The following is a 16731-nucleotide window of genomic DNA, read 5'->3' on the forward strand; positions in this document are numbered from 1 at the left end:
AACTGTCATTACGATACCTAGATATCCCAAACCATCATCAGAAACTAACAAATGCATATTGGAAAGGGGTAGAAGAGATATTTGCTAAGAGACTAAGGAGTTAGTAGGCAAGCATCTGTCATTAGGCGATAGGCTTGTTCTTGTTAACTCAGTTATCTCCCGCTTGCCCATGTACATAATATCTTTCTTCCTAATTTTGTGAGGCATCCTCCAATGACTCGGTTACTTTCGATCCAGATTCTACTGACCAAGTGACGGTTACAAAAGAAGTATCGTCTAGTAAAATAGAACTGCTAGCCCAAAGAGAAGGGTGGTCTACGAATCCAAGACCTTGAAGTACATAATATCTCTCTCCTATGTAAATGGTTATTTAAACTTCTAAACAAAGATGGAGTTTGGCAGGAATTATTAGGGAATAAATATATGGGGTCAAAAACATTATCTCAGGTCCAGTTGAAACCAAGGATTCACACATTTGGGCTAGATTGATGAAGATGAAGTGCCATTTACTTCGCTTTTGTACTTTCACTATCAAAGATGGTACACAAACTAGTTTATGGGAGTATAGGTGGTTAAGGAATTCTCCACTTTGTGACCAATGTCCTAGTTTGCTCGCCATAGTGCAACATAAGCAGAAAACTGTTATGCAAGTTTTGCATTCATCTCCACCGAATGTTTCATTTCGGCGAAGCCTGATCGGTCCAAAGCTGTTAGCTTGGAATGATCTTCTTGCAAGGCTAAACAACATTAATATTCTATAAGAGTGGGACGAACTTGAACAAAAAATAGTCAATTCTCGGTAAATTCTTTATACCGCGTGATTAAACATATTGATACCCCAAACATAAACAAATAATTGTGAAAACATAAATGTCCATCTAAAATTAAACTTTTCTTGTGGTATCTCCCCAAAGGATAACCAAAGATAATTTGATAAAGAGAAAATATCAAGTAGTCAAATGTGTTGTTTTTGTCATAAAAATGAGACAATTAAATACCTCTTCTTTGAGTGTCGATTAGCCTATTTCTCATTGTTTATCGTCCAAGTGGCTTGAAACCTTTACCCGCCCTGTAGCATAACTCATATGATGGGAAATTAGCTCTGAGGACTTTGTAAACAACTGAAAGCTTATATACTGGTTGCAGTGGCGGCACTATGTTGGTCGTTTTGGCTCTGCATAAATTACTTTGTGTTTGATAAGAGGAAAAAAATTCTCCTTTGCAGGTTATCTATATATATATACGCATTGGCTCCGTACTTGGTCTGTGCTTCAGCAGCCGGAAGCTCGAGAGGTGGTTCTTGCATTATGTACGCGATTGGAGCAAGTGGTCAGTGTGCTCTGTACCTGACATAGGATGGGGTTCTAGGCTTTGGATTTTGAGCCAGCCACCTTAAATTTCCTATTTCGTTATTTGTTATAATTAGCAGAACTGCTTTGATATATTTGGTTTTCTTTGTTTTTGTTCTTTGACTGTGTTCATCTTAGCTATGCTGAGATAAGAGTAAATTCTTATATATTTGTATCATCTTAACGAAACTATGAGAACCAATAAAATTTGATTTATCAAAAAATGGATAACTAACGTAACCCAATTGGCGATGCTCTGCGCGAGACCCAGACCAGTGGATAACTAACATTACCCAATTGGCGATGCTCTGCGCGAGATCCAGACAGCACGTGTTCTCCAATGGATCCAGCCTTTCTTTATGCTGCTCAAATCATTTGGTCCACAGTATTTTTCAGCCACTTCGATGAGTATAGTTTATGTTTGTGAAGTCAAATACGGATCCTGACGACTGCTATCTTATCGTAATTTCACTTAAAAAAAGATGGAATTGCAAATCTACAATCATATGCATCAGAAAAGACTGTCTGTGGTCTGAAAGACTGGCTAGAATGAGCTTCAGTCCATCATAGGAACCGTGCATGCCGGGAAGAATATTTAAACAACAGAAACAATCAATTTCCAAACTTTGATTGATCCAAAGAAAATTCAAGTTTGGAGCACGAGCCAAACCAGTTCGAAACGTTGCATGCATTCATGCATCGTCCAATTCAGAGGGTGATCACATGGACCATGCATGGTCCCTCCTCTCACTTCATTTGCCTGTGGCGGCAAAACAAACGTTCAAATCCCTGTTTTGAACTGAATGAATTGGAAACCCCACAGATTGATTGCCTAAATTCAATGAGGGATGCTAGGACTTCTGCTTGTTGGCCCCCTTCTCCACAGGCGTCACCACTACCCCTGCCTGCCTGCTGCCATCCACAAAAGGTCCAGGCTTGTACCTTAAAAGTTCAAAACCACCTGTCTCTAGCCCTGCACTACCTGAGGCAGTACACCATGTAGCAAATCCCCGTAGCACGCTCACCGTAATGATCCATCTGGGCTGTCGAACTTTCCGTTCGATGGCTATGATTCATTCCAGAAGAAAATGGTGCTGTTCATAAATGCAAGGTCATTTGCAGTATCAAAATCAGTGCACTGTATAGATTGTGAAAGGAAGTAACATAAAGGTTCATATACTGATTGGCCTCGGATCATGTGCTAGGAAGCTGGTTTATGGTGGTTCAAAAGTGTCAGATTTGTGAGTTGTGCCATGTGTGACTGGCCTCTAGTTGCCCTACCTCTGATAAAAAATAACTCTGGAGCAGCAATTCGGAGTGCTGTGCGAGTAAGTTGCGAAGAGTTGTGGAGATTAGTCACCACTCACCACATGCAGCTCTGACCAGCACTGATTCTCCAATAGATTAACCACAGTCAAAGCTATCCATCGATCATATCGTGGCGTCATCCTTGTCATGAATGAATCTCAGTGAAGTAATGGTATCAACTTCTGTGAAACTTGTACCTCAATCGGAGAGCTTTAGAAAAACAAATGAGTAGATGGCATCCAAAATTACCTGAAGAGTCGTTCATCAAGATACGCGCCGGAACAAACCCGAATTGGCAGCAGTCTAGCACGCGACGCAGATGCATGCTGCTGCCACTGCAAACGAACCATGAGCGCGCCATCGACGTACGTACCCGGATCCCCTGCTGGCTGCTGGCCTTAGTTATTACAGGCGTGATCTGCAGTGCGCAGCGCAGCGTCGCACATGGCGCTGTGCCTGCCGCTGCCGGTGTAATATATTCCATTCCCGTTTGCCTCCGTTGCACTGCACTCCACTCCTCCGCGACGTAGCTGGCAGTGTGGCACATGGCGGACCGCGCGGTGCCGTGAGGTGAGGCGAGCGGATAGATCGGCTGGTTTGCTTTGCGCCTCCCAGCTGCAAGCCTGCAATGCCGGCAGCGCGAGATCGTGCGGGTGCAGTGCTGATAGTTGGTCTGTGAGAGCTCGTGATTCTGCTGCCGCGGATGGGCAGGGCGGGTAGGTGGCTCAGAAGCTTCCTGCCGGGCAGGAAGGAGAAGGACAGGGGCAGGGACAAGGCCCGGGCGCTCGCGCCGGTTCCCGCGGAGCCGGATCAGGCGCTGGCGTTGCACGGTACGACGACGACGACGCCGGCGTCGACGCCCGGCACCAAGGAGAAGAGGCGATGGAGCTTTCGGCGCCCGGCGGCATCGCCGGGATCGGGGAAGGACGCGGCCGCGGCAGCGCAGGCGCGGCTCGCGTCCTATGGGTTCTTGGAGCCCCGGGTGGACCCGGACCAGCACGCCGTGGCGGTGGCCATCGCCACCGCAGCAGCGGCCGAGGCGGCGATGGCGGCCAAGCAGGCGGCCGCGGCCGTCGTCCGGCTCTCGGCGTCCGCGCCGGGGTCAAAGCGGATCGTCATCGGCATTGAGGAGGCCGCCGCGATCAAGATCCAGTCCGTCTTCAGATCCTACCTGGTGAGTGTCGCGCGCCGCGGCGCGCATTGACCTCGATCGGTTCTTGGTTTGCGTGGAGTGACGTGTCTGAGTGATGCTTGTTCGTTGGGACTTGGGTCGTGTGTGCCGCAGGCGAGGAAGGCGCTGTGCGCGCTGAGGGGGCTCGTGAAGCTGCAGGCGCTGGTGCGCGGCCACCTCGTGCGGCGGCAGGCCAGCAACACCCTGCGCTGCATGCAGGCGCTCGTCGCCGCGCAGAACAGGGCGCGGGTGGCGCGCCTCCGGCTCCTCGAAGACGAGAAGCCCATCCGGACGCCGCGGGCCACGCCGAGCCGGCGCTCGCCGCACCACCCCCGCTTCCGGCACCAGCAGGTACGCGACAATCCGTACGTTCTTGAGACATGGTGCAACCAGCTATTAGAACAGGGGAGAACTCAGCAGAGTTTTATTGCCAATGTACGTAGGAGATGGAGGAGAACGTCAAGATCGTGGAGATGGACACCGGCGGCGTCGAGGTGCACGGCACGCCAAGGACGTCCCGGCGCAGCAGCTGCTACGCGACGCCTCTGTGCCGCACGCCGTCCAAGAACGAGCTGTACCAGAAGATCTCGCCGACGCCCTCGGCGCTGACCGACGCCAGCGCGCGCACGTACAGCGGTCGCTACGACGACTTCTCCTTCGCGACCGCGCGGACCAGCCCCTGCCACTACCCGGCGTCGAGGCAGCAGCATCACCACGACGCGCACGCGGGCGCGGACAAGGCGGCCGACCACCCGCTCTTCGTCCCCAGCTACATGGCGAACACGGAGTCGTCCCGTGCCAAGGCGCGGTCGCAGAGCGCGCCCCGGCAGCGGCTCTCGGTGTCGTCCGCCGCTGGCGAGGTGCCGTGGGAGAGGCAGCCCAGCGCCCGGCACAGGACGTCGCTGGAGGGGCAAGCGCAGGCGGCGGCCGCGCGCGGGCTGGTGCCCAAGTGCGGCGCCGTGCGCGTGCAAAGGTGCCCGTCGCAGGCGAGCGCGCCCGCGGCGTATCCGTGGGGCGCGAGGCTGGACAGGTGGAGCCCGTCAATGCACGACAGCGAGTGCGGGTCCACGAGCACCGTGATGACCGCCGCCACCACCACGTACTGCTGGTCGCTGGCCACTGACATGGCATGACGATCTCGCCATGTTTCTGACCGAACCTCCTGCAAGACAAGGAATCCTAGCATCCGTAGGAACAGGGACTGGTTACTGCTGAGGACTGAAGTTAGCAGTAGAAGAAGCTGAGCAGTGAGCACGGACAATCTCTCTTTCTGTATACTGTAATGTGTGACCTGATGGCACGTTGGGTTTCTGCGTGCCAAGAATCGTAGGACTCTTTTCGTGGTACTCGGTGTCCTAGTTCAATCTGTCAAGCCTTGTCGTTCCCGGCTCAACTAAAGCAAGAAGATACTGCTATTAGAAGTTTCATAGTCTTGTTGCCGCGCAGTGTTTGCTCAAACTTTTAACAGTAGAAAGCTGCTGGCGCTCCCTCCATGAACAATCTTCTCGGGATCAGAGTAAGCATCAGACAGACAGCAGATACAGTACTCTGTTGGAAGAAGTTTCAGTGGCCATGTTGCTCACGGGGAGTGATGCTTGATGTACTGTACGTACTGCGTTGGAGAAGGCGACTTGAATTGGAAGTCCCTGTGCTGTACCCTCCTGCAGGACACGGTGGAAAAAGGAGCCATAGCCCTGGTGGATCCGTTACCTTTATCGGTTGGAGTAGCGTTGTGCAGTAGGGATTGGGTTCCTTACTTGCATAGCTCGGTGTTTGAGATCCGTGCGATGCCCTAGCTGCGGTGGGGTCAAGGTTTTGCTTAGCGCCGGTGGTAATCGAAAATTTGCTGTTACCGCGGTAACTAGACGAAAATTAAAAAAAATATTTGAAAAAAATTGAAATTTAGGGGGAAAATCATGATTTTACGATTTATCGAGCGGTTTTTTTTGAATTTTTTGCATTATCGGTAACCGCTCGGTTTTGTCGGTAACCGCTTGTTTTCTCGATTTATCGAGCGGTTTTCTCGATTTTCAGTGACATTTAACAAAAAATCTAAAAATTATCTCAATCTTGTAAAATCAATAACTAATTCATCTGAGCTTCAAATCAAGTGAAACAAATTTTGTTGGTTTCCTTGTAACATGCTCTACATGATAAAATTATTTATACTCATAAAAAAGTTCAAAATTTTCTGTGAGAAAATGTATTTGTTAAACCAAGTTAAATGCATAGTTTACTCTTTGCTAATCAAAAAATCATGAAACTAATTTTGTTAGTCTTCTTACATGATCCTATGTCTTTTAAAAATACATGAACTCATGAATTAGTTATTGTAACATGCAGGATTATGTAAATGTGTTGCGACTAGATTAATTCATAACTGACCCATCACACCTCAAAAATTAGTTAAACCACTTTTATTAGTTTATTTATACTATTTACGTAGGAAAAATAATAGTAGACATGAAAAAGTTAATTGCAGTGATGTTTCTTAATATATTCATTTTATGCTTGTGAACTTTGTAAAAATCATAGAGAAATTAATAAAACTCTAAATAAAGTGAAATCAATTTTAAATATCCTCTTAAGATGCGTTCTACATAAGAAAAATATGTGTTTGCATGTTAAACTTTTTCTTAACATGAGTTAATAACTAAGCCGCACGCTTCAACTTTTTTCATTTTTTCAAACTTCCTCCCTATAGAATATGATGCAAATGACATTATTTTTGAAAAAAAAAAAATTCACAGAAGATCTTAGAATTATGTCTAGTGTTTTTTAAGATTTTTTTTGATTTTTTTGATTTTTTTGATTTTTTTTGAATTTTTTGAATTCAAATTCGGTTACTGTTCGGAATCTGAAACTGAGCCGGATCAAGATGGCCAGTTATCGCGATTTGTTCTCGGTAATCGTCGGTTTTTGGAACCCTGGGTGGGGTATGGAGGGATTGAATTTCAATTTTGAAGCGCATTTCCTCTTAAACCGTAACCCTATTTTGGATCACCTTTATGTTGCTTAGAATTTGCATAACAAAATAAGATCCAATGTGAATATATCTGATTTTTCATTCTTTTTTTAAAAAAAAAATCAACATTTTGAATGTACTAGCTCAATCTTGAATAAATTACTTGAATTTTTTATGTAAATTTTTTGAAATAGTATATAAAAAATATTGAACTATGTTTCAAAAATGTTTAATCAAGCCATTCAAAATGTTGAAAAGGCACAAAATTACAGAACATAGCACATAATGGTTGATGACAAGGATTACAAGAAAAAGGAAAGAAAAGGAAAATATTGAACTAGTTTTTCCAGAATGTTGAGCTTGTTTTAAAAAATGTTGAATCTATTATTTTAAATGTTGAATGCACAGAATCATAATATAATGAATTTATCAAGGAAAGAAAAAAAAAAGGAAGGGAACCTGGGCTCCACTCTGCGGCGACCTCCTCTCCTTGTGCTTGGGCCTCCAGGGCGCCCGGGTACTGGGCCGTCCGACGCGGAAGCTTTCTTTGGACCACCCCTGCGCGGAGAAGAATCGAATCTGACGCGAAGCAAGAAGAAAACAAGCAAGAATCTGGAGAGAGATTTTGGTGAGGCACTGCACTGCAGCTCTGATCATGAACAGTGCGGAGCAGGGCCTGTCCTATACTCTCTGGACCCGTTGCTGTGTCGGCAGACACACTGTTCAACCGTGCTCGTCCAGGTTTTCTTCTCCATGGTGCTCGACTGCTCGCAGTGTGCGACAGCGGACATGCAGCTTTACTGATCCCTTCCTTCTCTTTTCTTCCGTCTTGTCAAAACCTGCTCCGGGCTTCTCAGCCAGAACAGAAAACGGTTGTTACTAAGGTGTACTTGGACCATAATACTACACTGTCACACCGAATACAGTTGTTAACCGTGTAACGACACGCCACGTACGTACGATCCTTTAATTTGGAAGGAACATGGTCGCTGGTTGCGTCCAATCCAGGCACGACCATGGACGACTGACGACGCTAGGATGAATGATGTTGGAAACACAACTGCAAAGTTTACCCGTGCTCGCAGCGTGTGAGGCAGGAGACAAGACCATAGATGCCAGCACCCGGTACATTGGCAATTGGCATGGCATTGTCGACAGTGGAAGACAGCCGCGTGAGGCCAAAACACACTGCCCATGCCATGATTCCAGCATCCCAGAACCCAAACAGTTTGTACAAGTTCTCAACTTGTTCCCGTCCTTGCATCCTTCACATGGCCACGGTCTCCTGCTCCTAGTAGGGCTGAACCAGAAGAGTTATTTTACACATCAGGATAAAACTTATCAAGCTATAAGAAAATTTGGACAACCAGAATCCAACACAGATTTGGAATGTCCAATTCGAAAAAAAAAAAAATTAGACACACTGGTACGTAGTAACCTTGATGCACGCGTAAGCAAGCAATGCAGGTGCTAATCAAAAGCGGTAGGATGAATGCCTGAATCTATGGATAAATATTCTTCAGCACTGACGAATGAAACTACCTCTCGAGTTACCAGATGGTTACAACCAACCTTACAGGACCTAGTATTTCACTACTTCCTGCTGTCAATACTGGGGGCAACACTGAGATGGTGTCCACTCCCAGCATCCAACTGAACGCTAACGTCCCGCCTACATTGCAGCACATAACAAACCTGGAAGTGCTGGTGATGCTGTCTACAAGCAAGGTGAGGCTACAACTACCAAAAAAAGAAAGCACAAAGGGGAGGACGTCCCGATTTCATTAAAAGGATGTTAAGTCTCAAATCCGTGCCGACTCAGTGAGACCGTGCTCGACTGACCTGGCTAGATGAGGCTACAACTACAAGCCTGTCTCCTTGAAGCTCTTGGTGAGCCAGATGGCCGTCTCCCTGGGGGACACCTTCTCCGGGCCGAACGGCTTCAGCAGGATCCCCAGCTCCTCGTACCTCTCCTGCTGCAGCAGCTGCGCGCTGAACTCGAGCAGCCCCTCCAGCGCCTCTGCGCGCTGCTCGTGCGACGTCGTGTCGAACCGACGCTGCCTCGAGCCCACGGCGGTGGCGTTGCGGCCAGAGGAGTCGGAGTCGCTCCTGTCCTTGTCACCGTCGGCGGCACGGAGCGTCTGCACCGTGCACTTGTCCTTGGTGATGGACCGGTCGACGAACGGAGGCGTGGCTGAGCATGAGCCGTGGGCAGATGAGGGCTTGCCGACTGAGAACAAAGGGTCCTCGGGTGAAGCCAGTGGGAATTCAGCAATTCTGTCGATCCGAGGTGAATTCACGGAGACATCCGGGGATTCCAGCTCCTCCAGGATGCTGATGCTGCGCTTGGGTGTCTCGAATACTGGCAATGGAAGCGATGCTCTGAGGGCCCGTCGAGCGCTTCTGTAACCTGGTGCTCCTGAAAGCTGGGGAAAATAGAAGCTTAAACTGTCATTTCCACGCAGAGAACAAAATAACAGCGATGCTAGAAAAACATTACGAGCAAGTAATTTAGTCATGGAAGCACACAGGTAGGGTAAAACCAGAAAATAAATCATATGCGTCTGGCAGTACATTGGATTAGTAGCTCACAATAAGTACTTATTTTTTAATATGCACCGAGGTTCAGTTGAAGTATGACCACTAAACAGACACCATATAAAAAGAATGCCCACCAAGCAAATTCACATGCTTATCGAGGATGTTATATACAGCCTTTAATTGATCTACTTGGAGATGGCATACCTCAGTACGATTTGTTCTGTTGTAAGATGCTTGCGGAGGTTCTAGCCGATTCTTTAGAGTTGTGATTATCTTGTAGGGAGTTATCTTCGAAGTCTTCATGATACTTGAGGTCCTTGATGGTAAGGTTTTGCTAGTAACCTCCTCAACCTGACCAGATGCCTCTTTGACACTCTGTGTGGTGGTGTAATCCTTTGTACTTTGAATAGAGCTAACAGAGTTTCTCTCAGGAGAAGGTTTGCTAACGGTTACTATCCTTTCATTACCCAAAGAGTTCCTCCTGCCCTTGCTTCTTGAAACAGGCTCTGTGGGAAATGTCATTCTTTTGTCACTTGGAGACTGATGGACAGAAATTATGCTGCGAGGTGGGGAAGATTTCAAATGGACTTGCAGCACGTAAGGTTCTAGATGTGGATGCTTCAGAAGTTCAGCTGCCTGCTTAAGACAGTGATGTAAGGATTCATATAGGTGTAAAAAATAATTTATCTTTGATAATTGGTCTGTAAGAGGACTACAAAGTTAGTACACTTGGCCTGTGCTCTGGACTTCTCCGTAGCATGCTCCTAACAAGTCCCCGACTGCATGAGGCAACAAATTGTTAAAAAAATGCTACAGTCAGAATAGAACTAAAATGAAGTATATAAAAAAGAATAACCAAGAAACTCACAATGCACCAGAATATCTTGTTGGCAAAGGCGATACTATCGACTTGGTAATCTTGTTAATAAGAGCTTGCATATCCTGCCAAAGAAATAATGAAAGAAGAATCAGTTAAGCTGCAAGGTTACCTAGCCATTAGGTCAGATAAGCAGTTCAAATCTGTATGTATCTTCCAAGTTGGGTCTACTAAAACATTCAGTAGCGCCAAAATATGTCCCAAGTCCCAAACAGTACCATATGCAGCCAAAAAAAAAAAGCTCAGTGCACTAAACTAAAGCCACCAACATGAGCCAAACACAGTAAAGCATACATGAAGTCATTTAATAATCTCATCAATCAGCTTGCTCAGATAACACATAAGCAACTAATAAAAGCATTTTCAGAACTTACAAAAGCTTTAAACGCGGGTTTGAACGCAGTCATTTCATACAAGCAGCATCCTGAAACAGAGTGAACCAAACATTAAGGTCCAACCCATAACTGCGGAACTGTGTGCATGATATTTCTTACATTTCACTGATGCCTTACCTAGTGACCAAATATCAGATTTGGTACCATAAGGTATATCAGCAAGAAGTTCCGGGCACATATAACTTGGTGTTCCTACAACCTGCATCAAGAGCATATAGGCATATGTCGTGACCAAGAAAATGATGGAACAGAAGCAAGTGAAGTGAAGTGATGTAAGTGCTAACCGAGGACGCTAGATCATCAGGGGTCAATATTTTTGCAAGCCCAAAGTCACCTGCATTTGTTTAGAATGCAAATTAAATTGCAGCGAAAATTATGCAACTAACTACAAAGCATGCCTAATACAAAAGATAACTGACATACCAAGTCTTATGTTTTGATCACTAGTGAGAAATATATTGGAGCACTGAAACAAATACAAATCAGCTTCAGAGAACATATTTCTACATCATTCAAAAACAAATATGACGTACTTCAAACATAGCAGCACTACTACCTTCACATCACGGTGAAGAATGTGATTCGCATGCAAATAGTCAAGGGCCATGAGAAGCTGCACTAGCCACTGGCAAAGCCTCTGCAGAGTGAGAAAACAGTTCATGTTCTTGCTTTTGTAACCAGGAACCACCCAAAAACGTATGAACGAAAATAAAGTCACGAACTTTACCTCCTCAGAAAATTGGGTACTGTTGGATCTTTTAATAGCTTCAGCCCTGGAAAAAGGAAGAACATTTTAGTGGTAAAAAAATTCACAAAGTTCGGACAATGGAACTACGAACATCATCAGAGAGATACATACATGTCCCCTCCCTCACAATACCCTATAACAATGCAAACATAGCAACCCTGAAATTGAAACAAAGTGAAAAATGATGTAAAATAAGTTTGTCATACTACCAACTTGGCCTAAAATACAAGTTAATGAGTTGAGGAAAGTCTTATGCAAGCTTTATTTCAAATTTGGTAGGTATTATATACTTGATACATTAATTCCTTTTCCTATTTACTCTTACTAACCTTATCCACCCATGAATCCTTGTATTCTACAATGAATGGATTCCTCACTGTAGCAATGAGCTGCATCTGCGTTGATATTTCAGTTTACGTCAGAGTACAAACAACATCGTTATCAAAAAGGAAAAGGTCTCTCAGTTCAGAACTCAGTAGGGGAAAAGGCTAAGCGGTATCATCATCATGAACACACTAGTTTGTGCCTTGGTGGGAAACCAAAACCTGGCAAAAACTAATAATTCTGTACCAGGAGTTGACTTGCACAAGCTATCCTTGGTGAACAAGGACACTGTGTGTGAATCATAACTAGGCACAAAATGATCCATGCAAAGCAGTAGCTGCCTACCTCCTGGTGGGCAGATCGGCGAGTGCGGTCTGTCTGCCGAGCAAGCCGGATCTTTTTCAACACATACCTGCAAGTTCAGACTCCCACTGATCAAAATGGACTAAATATGCAGATACAAAAAGGTGAAAGCAATGTGGTGGTCTCACTTCTTCTTCTCCACCTTGTGCCTGACTAGCAGAGCAGAGCCAAATGCTCCTTTACCGATCTGCTCCAGCACCTCGTATTGATCCATGGCTGTCTACGTTCAGCAAGATGTTTCTTGTTCTTCTGTCCTGAAAAAAAAAATACAAGGAATCAGCACAATTCTCGCTAGCATTGGTGTGATTTGGACCAAATAAAAGGAAACCTGACCAAAGGAAAAGTAAACTCTATAGTGCCAGGATCTGACGGTCGATAAATTTGACTTAAAACAAGTGCATTTAAGCATTCTACAGCTTCATTGTTATTGCAGTAGTAGTCCAGAGACTACAACTTTAAAGCCTTATTGGACTAATGGAGACAATTTTTCATTGTTATTGCAGTAGTAGTCCAGAGACCACAACTTTAAAGCCTTAATGGACTAATGGAGACAAATTTTCAGTGGGCATACTATGGTGCCAAAATTGGCGACAGCGGCAAACGAAGAGGAGGAGGGGGGGGGGGGGGGATGTAGCAGATGATAAAGAAAATGCCGCCACGTGATGCAATGCAATGCGTTTTGTGACAAAACTAGCCGAAAAAACTGATTATTTCCATTTTCTTAGAGGATAATGTGAACCTTTGAACCCGAAAGGCCAACGCACCAAAATGATGAAGATAAACCCTGACAAGAAAGGGATTACCCCGCGCTCCAAATTCAAAGCACACAGCTCGAAGCAAAAAGAAAAGGAAAATCTAAACCAGAAGGAACTCAAATGCCGGCTGCAAAAAGCAGAAAAAGCTCATGACTACTCACAAGTTGCTCTAGAAAAATTGGAGCGAAACGCTGAACAGCGAAAGCACATAAGTAAACCCAATGTGAGCCTCCAATACAAATTCCAAGAGCAGACCAAAATCACCACAAGAAAATCTGCAAGAACACCCAGGAACTTCGCGGGCGAAACTGGAGCAATGTCACAGTTCTTGCAAGAACAAAGAACTGTTTGCTCTAAAAAAGAAAAAAGAACTGAAACCCAGAAATGAAAATAGTTCGCAAAAAAAAAGACCCCAGTAACGAAAAGAGGCACAAGGAAAACTCACCAAAACCACCCAATGGCAGTTGCTAACTCCAAGAACTGACCAAAACACCTCAAGAAATCCCCCTCGCGGACCAATGCAAGAAGCGGAAGGGGTGGAGGAGAAATCTTTGAGTGTGTTCACCTCACACGCACAGATCTCGCCGCATTTGATCAGAGAGAGAGAGAGAGATTGCGCGGCAGTGAGTTCAAACTTTCATCCCGCTGATTGCTTTGGGACCTCAAAATTTTATATGGTCAAAAGGAAGAAGGTGGCGACTGGCGAAGGAGGCGAACTAGGGAAAAGGGTATTCGGAAGAGAAAGAAAGAGAACCATGGAAGCTCTAGAGCGAGAAAGCGACAGGGGAACTGGCGAAAAAGAGGACGCGCATACTCTGACTTGGCTTTCAGCCGTGCAGGAGTGCGGTGATGGCTGATGGCGAGGTCAAATCCGTGTTTTTTATTGTTTCGAAAAAAATCGGTAAAAAATAAAAAATAGACAATTTACATTATCGTATTTATTAAAATAGATAATATATTAACGTATTTGTAAATTTAACATGTATATTCAATATCTCGCGTACCGAAAACCCGATTTTAATATATGATGCACCGAAAATCTGTGAGCCCGACAGTATTCGGCACCTCAGATACAAAAACAGACCGCCTCGTATGCTGAATACAATGCACAGTGCTATATTCGACATCTAAACTGCTAAATACAATATGTAGTATTATATTGAACATCAAAGGTGTCGAATACAATTGCCCAGTTATTATGCCACTCTCTGTGACGAAAGAAGCTAGAAGCACTCCACGTGTGTTTATATTTTCTATTTAACTCTTGATTTTATTTTAAATACAAAAGTAGTCTAAAAATTCTAAACTTTTTTATAAGTAAACTAGAGTTCACTAGCAACCCATCTTAATTGGTTTGATCCAAAAGAACTAAGCCAATATTTAATTAATATTCTTCAAATAAGTCTACTTTTATAAATTATAGCAATTTTTAATGCATCAAATAAATTTCCAAAAATCTAGAAAAAGTCATTAATATTCTTCTCATGTGATGTACTAATTTATAAAAAAGTTTTTAACCTTAGGTTATTTGGTGAAAAAGTTATTTCTTTTTATAATAGTCTATGTATATGTTTTTTTATTATTTCATGTGATATTTTTATTTTTATTCAAATTGAATTAAAAAGAGCTTAAGCACTAAGTAGTTGGGACTCAGATTTATATTTAGGCATGTAAAAGTAGCCTGTTTTCAAACTGTTTTGATATCTGTAGTCGTTTTTTTCTTTCTTGAATTAGATATAAGTCGGTTTTCCTAACCATTGGATTAGCCTTCTCCCAGATGGACATGTGTTTAGTTCTGATTTTAAGTTCAAAAATATGACTTCAAAAACTGTCATCTTCTCATTCTCTTTGAAGTGTATGAGTAGTCTCCAGAAGTAGGTATTAGGGGCGCAATGTGCATACTCAAGTCTAAATCTGAATATGAAGATAAGTGGATGCATGTCATGGCTCTTCTGTCATTTGTGAGTTTTAGTTTCAGTACTCACTTGTTTACCTTCACCTTTAAGAACGTAATAGGACATTGACGGTTCTCTTAACTAGAGATGAATCAAATATTTATAAAATTCAAAGTCTGAGCACAGGAGCAAGCATTATAGTATACTTTATTTTTATTCAAATTGAATTAAAAGTGAATATCACAAGAAATGATAAAAAAGAATATAAATAGAGCATTATAAAATAACTCACTTTTTCACCAAGTAATCTAGGGTTGAAAATATTTTTATAAATTAGTACATCATATTAGAAGAATATTAATAAATTTTTATAGATTTTTAGGAATTTATTTGATGCATTAAAAATTGCTATAATTTATAAAAGTAGATATATCTATTGGCTCAGACATTTTGATCAAACAAATTAAAATAGGTTGCTAATGAGCTACAATTTACTTATGAAAACTTTTAGAATTTTTAAACTATTTTTATACTCCAAATAAAATTGAGAGTTAAATAGAAAATATTAACTCGAGTGTGGCATAACTACTGGCCAGCTGTATTCGGCATCTCATGTGTTAAATATGGCACTGTGCATCGTATTTGACACCTGAGATGTTGAATACATTGCACAGTACCGTATTCAGTACTTCAGGTGTCGAATACTATCAGGTCCACGCGTTTTCAGTGCCTCATGTATCGAAATCAGGTTTTCGGTACACGAGATACCGAATATACATATTAAATTTATAAATACATTAATATATTGTCTATTTGGTAAATACGGTGCAGTATGTTATCTATTTTTTAATTTTGCCAAAAAAATATCGGTGTTTTTGGATTGTGGTAATGAGGATTGTGTTTGTGACTCTGTTGGCATACGTATACAGTACACGGATGGAGGAAGACCCGGCTTCGGCGTCTTGTAGAGAAATTAAGGGCATTGTTGGATTGCAACGTAAAGTTACAACGCCTGGTCAACCACGATTTTATTAGTTCGTATTTAGTTGCTATCATAACTTCAGTTTATCTAATTTTTTTAGCTTTTTGGAATTTGTTGCCAAAGTTTATATAAGGTTAATCGACCAATTTTCTTGCCACACTTTTTTTTGGTCAGACTAACCTTAGCCACAGTTTTATGAGCTATAAACCCTATACAGATTGGGAGTGTCAGATTCAACTGATTTAAATCTTATTACTTTTCAGTCACTCTTAGATAAGGCTCCAACGAGTCACATAAATAGTAGTACCCTTTTTTGCTATGTAGATGAGTTTTAGCCGATTGAAATGTGCGAAATTGTCGATCACATGGGAATCAGCGAAGCTGATACAAATTTGTATAATTTTTTTCTTCGTAATCTTTTAATGTTATTTCAAACTGAGCTTGAAGGCAATATTCTCGGTAACTGTAAAATGTCTACCGTTAACATAAAGTTGCCATATTTTTTTTGTGAAACTACGCGTTTCACACCAGATCTAAAATGCTTACATCCTAGTGGTTACGAATGTATAGTCCTGTAAGTTGTATTAGGCCAATTCCAGCGTGGACCATACGTTGAGATGGTTTCAACTGCTATAGTGTTGCGGATATAGAAAATGGAATTCTAAATTTGAGGATTCTCTTCGTCTGTTTTCCGCGCTCAAGAACTTACGAATTGGAGTATTTCTCCGTGGTTATTACCGGGGCAAGCTACTTTTGTAAGTCTTATTACTTTGCTAAATTCTACATGAATCAAAGTATTTCTCCATGAACTCGTAAAATTTGCGCGGAGATATTGCTAGGTAGAGAGAATCATCATATGGCCAAGATTAACCACAAGCTCCTAAGTAACACACCCCTTTTCTAAATTCAAATTGAACGGCATCAAATTGGATAGGTACGAGAACTCAGCTAGTTAGTGCCTCATAGAGGGAACGGTCACCCGGGCTCGAACTCAAAGCGTACCGGTTTACAAGTATCTATTAAAAAACTGATTTTAGTAAGTTTCGTTACCAAACAGA

General features: G+C 43.2%; 2 protein-coding genes across 3 annotated transcripts; one reads left to right on the forward strand and one right to left on the reverse strand.

Annotated features, from left to right (window-relative positions):
- Window positions 1-2895: 2895 nt before the first annotated feature.
- Window positions 2896-5384, forward strand: LOC133911169 (protein IQ-DOMAIN 19-like). The gene is made up of 3 exons (XM_062353376.1): window positions 2896-3831; window positions 3943-4179; window positions 4272-5384. The coding sequence occupies exons 1-3, from the start codon at window positions 3361-3363 to the stop codon at window positions 4959-4961; spliced, it is 1398 nt and encodes a 465-aa protein (XP_062209360.1). The 5' UTR covers window positions 2896-3360; the 3' UTR covers window positions 4962-5384.
- Window positions 5385-8312: 2928 nt separating this feature from the next.
- Window positions 8313-13637, reverse strand: LOC133912915 (serine/threonine-protein kinase Nek2-like). 2 transcript variants are annotated; one of them, XM_062355892.1, is made up of 15 exons: window positions 13362-13637; window positions 12170-12295; window positions 12024-12090; window positions 11684-11749; window positions 11466-11512; window positions 11334-11379; window positions 11163-11243; window positions 11030-11072; window positions 10891-10940; window positions 10724-10805; window positions 10586-10635; window positions 10203-10276; window positions 10062-10113; window positions 9539-9970; window positions 8313-9219 (listed from the first exon to the last, which is right to left on the reverse strand). In XM_062355892.1, the coding sequence occupies exons 2-15, from the start codon at window positions 12253-12255 to the stop codon at window positions 8656-8658; spliced, it is 1740 nt and encodes a 579-aa protein (XP_062211876.1). In that variant the 5' UTR covers window positions 12256-12295; window positions 13362-13637; the 3' UTR covers window positions 8313-8655. The 2 variants fall into 2 exon arrangements, with proteins under 2 accessions (XP_062211876.1, XP_062211875.1); XM_062355891.1 differs by having other exon boundaries at window positions 13242-13637.
- Window positions 13638-16731: the final 3094 nt, after the last annotated feature.

Source organism: Phragmites australis, chromosome 3 (genome assembly GCF_958298935.1).
Source record: "Phragmites australis chromosome 3, lpPhrAust1.1, whole genome shotgun sequence".
NCBI classification, from domain to species: Eukaryota; Viridiplantae; Streptophyta; class Magnoliopsida; order Poales; family Poaceae; genus Phragmites; species Phragmites australis.

Excerpts from the sequence above, each read along its gene's own strand:
- LOC133912915 (XM_062355892.1), bottom strand. The coding sequence starts at position 12,255 with ATGGATCAATACGAGGTGCTGGAGCAGATCGGTAAAGGAGCATTTGGC. Across the intron at positions 11,513-11,683 it reads AGGATTCATGGGTGGATAAG|GGTTGCTATGTTTGCATTGT; the intron begins GTTAGTAAGAGT and ends TTTCAATTTCAG. Across the intron at positions 10,277-10,585 it reads AACCCGCGTTTAAAGCTTTT|GATATGCAAGCTCTTATTAA; the intron begins GTAAGTTCTGAA and ends TTTCTTTGGCAG.
- LOC133911169 (XM_062353376.1), top strand. The coding sequence starts at position 3,361 with ATGGGCAGGGCGGGTAGGTGGCTCAGAAGCTTCCTGCCGGGCAGGAAG. Across the intron at positions 3,832-3,942 it reads CCGTCTTCAGATCCTACCTG|GCGAGGAAGGCGCTGTGCGC; the intron begins GTGAGTGTCGCG and ends TGTGTGCCGCAG. Across the intron at positions 4,180-4,271 it reads CCCGCTTCCGGCACCAGCAG|GAGATGGAGGAGAACGTCAA; the intron begins GTACGCGACAAT and ends CAATGTACGTAG.